This window comes from Mus pahari, chromosome 19, assembly GCF_900095145.1.
Source record: "Mus pahari chromosome 19, PAHARI_EIJ_v1.1, whole genome shotgun sequence".
NCBI classification, from domain to species: domain Eukaryota; kingdom Metazoa; phylum Chordata; class Mammalia; order Rodentia; family Muridae; genus Mus; species Mus pahari.
Window position 1 is genome coordinate 13,051,338 of NC_034608.1, and position 8,505 is coordinate 13,059,842.

General features: G+C 40.9%; 1 protein-coding gene across 1 annotated transcript in view; it reads right to left on the reverse strand.

Annotated features, from left to right (window-relative positions):
* Positions 1 to 5,185: 5,185 nt before the first annotated feature.
* LOC110336893 (pregnancy-specific glycoprotein 22-like) overlaps positions 5,186 to 8,505 on the reverse strand; it is a gene marked incomplete at its 5' end in the record, with an annotated part of 4,794 nt that continues 1,474 nt past the window's right edge. The window contains 2 exons of the mRNA XM_021219631.1: positions 5,186 to 5,454; positions 6,469 to 6,828. Coding sequence (XP_021075290.1) covers positions 5,186 to 5,454; positions 6,469 to 6,828 — 629 coding nt within the window. The remainder of the gene's footprint in view (positions 5,455 to 6,468; positions 6,829 to 8,505) is intronic.

Genomic DNA, 8,505 nt, shown 5'->3' on the forward strand with positions numbered 1-8,505 from the left:
ATAAATGGTTTATAGAACTAAACTGAGATTTCAAACTGAGGAATCTTGAATGGCTGAGAAGCAGTTAAAGAAATGTTCAAAGTCCTTAGTGATCATAGAAATGCAAATCAAAATTACCCTGAGACTCCACCTTACACCAATTGGAATGTCTAAAATCAAAACCTCAGGTTTCAACACATGTTGGACAGGATGTGGAGAAAGAGGAGCACTCCTCCATTGCTGGTGGGATTGAAAACTGTATACAACCATTCTGGAAATCAGTCTGGAGGTTCCTCAGAAAATTGGAAATAGATCTACCTGAAGACATAGTCATACCATTCTCGGAAATATAGCCAAAAGATGCCCCATCATGCCACAGGGGCACATGTACCACTATGTTCATAGTGGCCTTATTTGTGATATCCAGAAGCTGGAAACAACCCAGATGTCCTGTGACAGAGAATGGATATAAAAAATGTGGTTCATTTACACAATGGAATACTACTCAACTATTCAGAATGAGGACATCCTGAGCTTTGTAGGCAAATGGATCGAACTAGAAAATATCATCCCGAGTGAGGTAACTCAGACACAAAAGGACATGCATAGTATGTACTCACTAATAATTGGATATTAGGCTAAAAACAAACAAACAAACAAACAAACAAACAAAAAAGAAAAGAAAAATAAAAAAAAACAAACAATACAGAATACTCAAGATACAGTCCACAGAACTCAAAAAGGTGAACAAGCTGAAGTGCACAAATGAGGACACCTCAGTCCCACTTGGGAGAGAGAAGAAAGCTATTACAAGTGGGGAGTGAGGGAGGGACCTGTGAGGGAAAGTGGATTGAGGGGGGGAGTGATTGGGGGAAGGGGAACCTGATCTGGTATTGGGTGAGTAAAAAGGACTGAAGACCTGAGGGCCAGCAGAAAAAATGGAAACAGGCAACCTTGGGAAATAGAAGGCTAAGGGGGAACCCTTCAGAATGTACCAAAGACCTGTGAAGTGAGAGATTCTCAGGACTCCAATGTAGGCACCTTAGATGAAGTGCTTGACTGCAGGGAGGGGGAATTTATAGAGCCCACCTCCAGCAGGAAGACAGGACATCAAGTGAGGGATAGGTTTGCCATCCTACAGTCACAATTCTGACCCATGATTGTTCCTGTCTGAAAGAATTACAGGGATGGAAATGGAGAGGATACTGAGGAAAAGAAAGTCTAGTGACAGGTCCAATGTGGGATCCAATTCAAGGGGAGGCCCCAGGACTTATACTATTAATGTGGCTATGGAGTGTTCACAAAAAGGGACCTAGTGTGACTGCCCTCTCAAAGACCCAACAAGCAGCTGATAGAGACAGATTCAGATATTTGCACCAAACCAATGGACAGAAGCAGCTGAGCCCTATTGTTGAATTTGGGAAGACTGAAAGAAGCAGAGGAGAAGGGATATCCTATAGGAAGACTAGCAGTCTCAATTAATCTGCACCACCAAACAGGCAGCATACACCAGCTGATATGAGGCCCAAACACACACACCATAGAAGACTGTTGGGTCTCCATTCATTCAGACATGATGCACATAATCTTCAAGAGACTGGAGGCCACAGGGAATTAATCAGTCAGGTAGGGTAGGGGGTGGTGCCATCCACATGGAGACAGAGGTGTGGGGAGGAGGTATGGGATATGGAGGAGTTGGAGGGTAGATGGGGGAATAAAATATGAAGTATAAAAAATTAATTAATAAAATAAAAGGCTTGAGTGTCACTACTGGACCCTTGGGGTTATCGTGCCTTGCTGGTTATTATTATGGCTCATAGGATTTATAGCCAGGTATGACCATTGGTTGCTTCAATATTTTGGAAGGTGTCATGACATATTCTGGTAAAATAAAAGATTGTGCTACATTGCATCTCACAAAATAATAGTGGGAGACTTCAACATCCCACTCTCACCAATAGACAGATCCCAGATACAGAAACTAAACAGAGACATATGGACACTAGCAGAAGTTATGAAACAAATGGATTTAACAGATATCTACAGAACATTTTATCCTAAAACAAAAGGATATACCTTCTTCTCAGCACCACATGGTACCTCCTCCAAAATTGAGCATATAATTGGCCACAAAACAGGCCTCCACAGATGCAAAAATATTGAAATGATCCCAAGCATCCTATTAGATCACCACGGGCTAAGGCTGATCTTCAATAACAGCATAAATAATAGACAACACTCACGTGGAAACTGAACAACATTCTTCTCAATGATAACTTGGTCAAGGATGAAATAAAGAAAGAAATTAAAGACTTTTTAGAGTTTAATGAAAATGAAGCCACAACATACCCAAACTTATGGGACACAATGAAGGAAAACACATACCCCTGAGTGCCTCCAAAAAGAAACTAGAGAGAGCATATACTCGAAACCTGACAGCAAACCTAGAAGCCCTAGAACTAAAGGAAGCAAATTTACCCAAGAGGAGTAGATGGCAGGAAATAATCAAATTCAGGGCTGAAATCATCCAAGTGGAAACAAAAAGAACTCTTCAAAGAATCAACCAAACCAGGAGCTGGCTCTTTGAGAAAATCAACAAGATAGATAAACCCTTAGCCAGACTAACTAGAGGGCACAGGAGCAGTATTCTAATTAACAAAATCAGAAATCAAAAAGGACAACAGACCCCGAGGAAATCCAAAACATCATCAGATCCTACTACAAACAAAACTTGAAAACCTGGATGAAATGGACAAATTCCTAGACAGATACAAAGTACCAAAGTTAAATCAGAATCATATTAACAATCTAAACAGTCCAATTTCTGCTAAAGAAATAGAAGCAGTCATTAATAGTCTCCCAACCAAAAAAATGCCCAGGATGGCTTTAGTGCAGAGTTCTATCAGACCTTCAAAGAAGACCTAATTCCAACTCTCCTCAAAGAATTCCACAAAATAGAAACAGAAGGTACTCTACCCAATTCATTCTATGAAGCCACAATTACTCTGATCCCTAAACCACACAATGATCCAACAAAGAAAGAGAACTTCAGACCAATTTCCCTTATGAATATCGATGAATACTCTATAAAATCCTCTCAAACCGAATCCAAAAACACATCAAAATGATCATCTATCATGAACAAGTAGGCTTCATTCCAGGGATGCAGGGATGGTTTAATATANAGAAATCCATCAATGTAATCTACTACATAAATAAACTCAAAGACAAAAACCACATGATCATCTAGTTAGATGCTGAGAAAGCATTTGAAAAAATCCAATACCACTTCATGATAAAAGTCTTGGAAAGATCAGGAATTTAAGGCCCCTACATAAACATGATAGAAGCAATATACAGCAAACCATAGCCAACATCAAAGTAAATGGAGAGAAAAATCAAAGCAATCCCAGTAAAACCAGGGACTCGACAAGGCTGCTCACTTTCTCCCACCTATTCAATATAGTACTTGAAGTCCTAGCCAGAGCAATTCAACTCAACAGGATATCAAGGGGATGCAAATTGGTAAGGAAGAAGTCAAAATATTATTTGCAGATGATATAATCGTATACATAAGTGACCCTAAAAATTCTACCAGAGAACTCCTAAACCTGATAAACAGCTTCAGTGCAGTAGCTGGATATAAAATTAACTCAAACAAATCAGTAGCCTTCCTCTACACGAAGGATAAACGGGCTGAGAAAGAAATTAGGGAAACAACATCCTTCACAATAGTCACAAATAATTTAAAATACCTTGGTGTGACTCTAAGCAAGTAAAAGATCTGTTTGACAAAAACTTCAAGTCTCTGAAGAAATTGAAGACGATCTCAAAAGATGTAAAGATCTCCCATGCTCACGGATTGGCAGGATTAATATATTAAAAAATGACTATCCTGCTGAAAGCAATCTACAGTTTCAATGCAATCCCCATCAAAATTTCAACTCAATTCTTCACAGAATTAGAAAGGGCAATTTGCAAATTCATCTGGAATAATAAAAAACCTATGATAGCAAAAACTCTTCTCAACAATAAAAGAACCTCTGGGGGAATCACCATGCCTGACCTCAAGCTGTACTATAGAGCAATTGTGATAAAAATTGCTTGGCATTGGTACAGTGACAAGAAGGTAGATCAATGGAAAAGAAATGAAGACCCAGAAATGAACTCACACACCTATGGATATTTGATCTTTGACAAAGGAGNTAAAACCATCCAGTGGAAGAAAGACAGCATTTTCAACAAATGGTGCTGGCACAACTGGTGGCTATCATGTAGAAGAATGAGAATTGATCACAACTCAAACATCATGTCAATGCAGATGACAAAGATTCATTGTAATCAAGCCACTACTGATTAATAAAGGCATACTAACATTTCACAACTTATGGGCACATTATTTTTGTTGATTTCTAATAGCTTAGTGTTGATATCTTTTTGAGTAAATAGTCTTCCAAAGTAAATATTCACCCCAGTAAGACAAGTCTTTGCTAAGATCCTTCAGCCAAAAGGAATGAAACCATCTGAAGAAATAGAATAAAGGAGAGACAAGGGAAAAGGGACAATTGGCCCATATTGAACACAAGCCTGTTTGTGATCAGTAGGAGTCTTTTTTTTAAATTCACTTTATATCCCAATTACAGTCCTCTGCTCCTCCCAGTGCTACCCTTACAAACCCTCCTTCCCCTGCCCCTGCCCTTCTCTTCAGAGAATGGGAGCCTCCCCCTTTGGCTACCACTCCACCCTGGGGCGTCTATTCCCAATAGGACTAGGCATATTCTCTCCCACTGAGGCCCAATCAGGAAGTCAAGGTAGCATTTAAAGGATGCATTTATTTCCATTCAATCACTGTATGATTTTCAAAGCAGATACAAAGCACTCAAAAATTCAGGTGCTCCTGAAATTAGTTTCCATGGATTCTGAGGATTGGCTATATATTTGATCCACAGCCTGTGCTATTGATGCCTTTGTGTTTCTGTTTACTATATTGATGTCTTTGTTTTCCTTAGGAGACAGTCTAACTTTAATCCTCATTCTTATACACATGTGTATCCCAGGATCACAGGCATGTCTCAACGTTCAGGTTGTACCTGAGTAGTAACTGATCATTTTCAGCACATAAGTTTCTTCCATGTTTTATCACATCAATAAAGAAATGCTGCCATTCTATTGTAGGATGAGAGGAGTGGGTGCTCATTCATCAAGGTCACCTGACTGGATGACTGCCCACTTCTCTACCAGCTCGGTTCATGACCACACACTGGTACTCTCCGGCATCCTCAATTCTGACATTATCTATTCTGACTTCACACTTTGATGGAGACAGCTTTATGCTATCTGTAGGCTGCAGATTGTGGTTATTAAAGAACCAATGGAAGGAGAGTTCAACATCAGGTGAAACACAGGAGAAGGTCACAGATCTGTGTTCATTGACTGTGGTGTTGGTGATTTGAATGAAGGGCTCTGTCACCATCTCTGTGAAAAAACAGAAGGGGACCAAATGACAATAATCAGTCAGAGAGCTCCACCAGCCCCACTTTACTGAATAATTTAAAAAGTTTCCAAGGGGGAGAGGTTAGAGCTGCGACCATAGAAATATCTTGTGCCTTTTCTCAGAAACCCATGGCCTGTGTGCTCCTAATTCACCTACTGTGTTTCCTATGTCTCAGTTTCCATATAACAAAACATATGATAAATGATCATAGTGTGCCTTGAGTTAAGATTAGGTATGAGCAATGGGCTGATCTTGGGATGGAGGAGCTGCTCAAATTGGCAATATATATTACTATTTAATGGAGGAAGAGAATTCTTCATGCTGGACCCATGAGGACAAGGAGCTGCTTGAAGAACTGTCACCTATCTCCCTCCCTTGGGGTACCTGAAATTCCTGTAAGTCTCCTAAGTCCATCATAAAAGTTGTCTTATGTCCTGGCAACTGTCCACTGAGACTCAGGAGAAGGAATGTACAGTTGACCTACAAAACTGCAACTGTCATGGTAGTCACAACTGTCCCACACCCTATGGAACTTGGACAGTCAGTAATACCTTGTTCCCTTTCAAAACCAAGCATTGACAAAAAGCTCCCCAGTGTCACCTAGAGTCCAGCCAGAGGCAAAATTTGGGAGCAGCAGCCTCCTAGTGTTCTCTATGAAGATCCCAAAACTCCCTCATCCAGTGCCTGGCTGACTCCCCCAAGGTCTCTATTGGGGTCATGTGCATGGTGAGAACCCCAAGAGTCTGCACTGAGGCTGATGCCCTCATGCTGAGTTATCCCACACATGTTCTTCTACGTGGATGTAGAGGCTGCTGAGGGATTCTGATTGACTGCAGTTTGTCTACCCAGTATGTGTCCTACTGTAAGTGCCTATTCCCCGATATGGAGACATAATGCAGCAGGAGAGAAAACAGGCATAATCCAACCCTGACAGTCCAGCGTATGAAGTAGGATAATTCATACCCAGAAGCAAGAGGCTGTTGAGAGTCCCTTACTGTATACATAAAACTGCACGTGTGCTCTTTCAACCTTGTTATTTATATTTAAAAGTTCAAGTGTGTACATTCTTGCATCTTCCCCAGTGATGTCTTGGAGCAGTAGAGATCCACTGGCATACACCATCCCTCTTCCTCTATCTGCATCACTCCAGGTGGTGATATTCCTGATTCCATGGTAGTCTACAATTTTAAAGGTTGTGACCGTATACACTGAATAGTACCAGGAGAAGGATATCAGCTCTTCTGGCAGATTATGAACGAGGAGAAGAACACTTTCCCCTTCAGCAGCATACCTTGGCGTGGACTCGACAACGAATTTGGCAGAAGCCAGAGAGTTACAGCACTGAAAAACAAGACCTGGAAGGGAAAAAGCCATCACATGTAGCTCACCATTCTTGGGGTAAATCTAGTGACCTCCATCCTGATGGATCATTCACTTAGCTTAGAGAGGCAGGTGAGGGTGTATCTACCCCACTTAAACAAGGTGAGCAACACATCTTCCTACATTCCCTCAGAGCCCCTGAAAATTGTTCCCTCTACATGGAGGTGTCCCTTGGATGCCCCTCTGCACAGTCAGACACTACACAGACTTAAGCCTGCCACGGTTTGAGGTGATTGCTCTTTTGAAGTCTACAGTTCCTGGATTTTTCACTTTGTTTGTTTCGTTTTCTTAGTTTCTCCTGTGTCTCTTGTTAATTCCTGATTTCACCTTTTAGGTGTTTTTGCTGTTCTTCCTGGCAGCCCACAGGAATGGAGTTGTGTAAGGGCCAGGAGCAATCTGATATTCAGGGAAGCTAAGATCTTGGAAGTGGTTGTGGTATTAGTTTGAATGGTTTATATCAAGTTGACACAATATGGAGTCCTTCTGAAAGACAAGGCTTCAGTTGAAAACACTACCAACACATTGGCTCGTGGGCAAGTTGGCAGTATATTTTTTAAATTGCAGATTGATAGGGGAGGGTCTGTAGCACTACAAACAATTCCATCCCTGGGATAAGGGCCCTAGGTGATATAAGGGGGGCAGATTGAACAAGCCATGATAAGCAAGCAGGTAAACAGTACTTTTAATGGTCTCTGCACCAGTTACTGGATTGTATTTATGATAATCTCAATTTGGAGCTAATCAATATCTCAATTTGAAATGGACAGCTAAAAACCAACAAACATACAAATGAACAATCAATCAAACAAAATAAAATACCAAACCAAACCAAACCAAACAATAGATGACTCTGAGAATCCACTTCTGTATTTGCCAGGCACTGGCAGATCCTCTCAGGAGACAGCTATATCAGGCTCCTATCAGCAAGCTCTTACTGGCATCTGCAATAGTGTCTAGGTTTGGTGGTAGTTTATGGGATGAATCCCCAAGTGGTGCAGTGTCTGGATGGTCATTCTTTCAGTCTCTGCTCCAAACTTTGTCTCTGTAATTCCTTCCATGGGAATTTTGTTCCCCATTCTAAGAAGGATCAAAGTATCCACACCTTGGTCTTCCTTCTTCTTGATTTTCATGTGTTTTGCAAAATGAATCTTGGGTACTCTGAGCTTCTGGGNTAATATCCACTTATCAGTGAGTGCATATAATGTGTGTTCTTTTGGGATTGGGTTACCTCAAGTAGGATGATATCCTCCAGATCCATACATTTATCTAAGAATTTTATAAATTCATAGTTTTTAATAGCTGTGTAGTAATCCATTGTGTAAATGTGCCACACTTTCTGTATCCATTCCTCTGTTGAGGGACATCTGGGTTCTTTCCAGATTCTAGCTATCATAAATCAGGCTGCTATGAACATAGTGAAGCATGAGTACTTATTACAAGTTGGAGCATCATCTGAGTATCTNCACCGGACTGGTATTGTTGGATCTTCCAGTAGAATTATGTCCAATTTTATGAGGAACCCCAAACTGCTTTCCAGAGTGGTTGTACCAGCTTTCAATCCCACCAGCAATGGAGGAGTGTTCCTCTTTCACTGCAACCTCTCCAGCATCTGCTGTCACCTGAATTTTTGATCTTAGCCATTCTGACTGGTG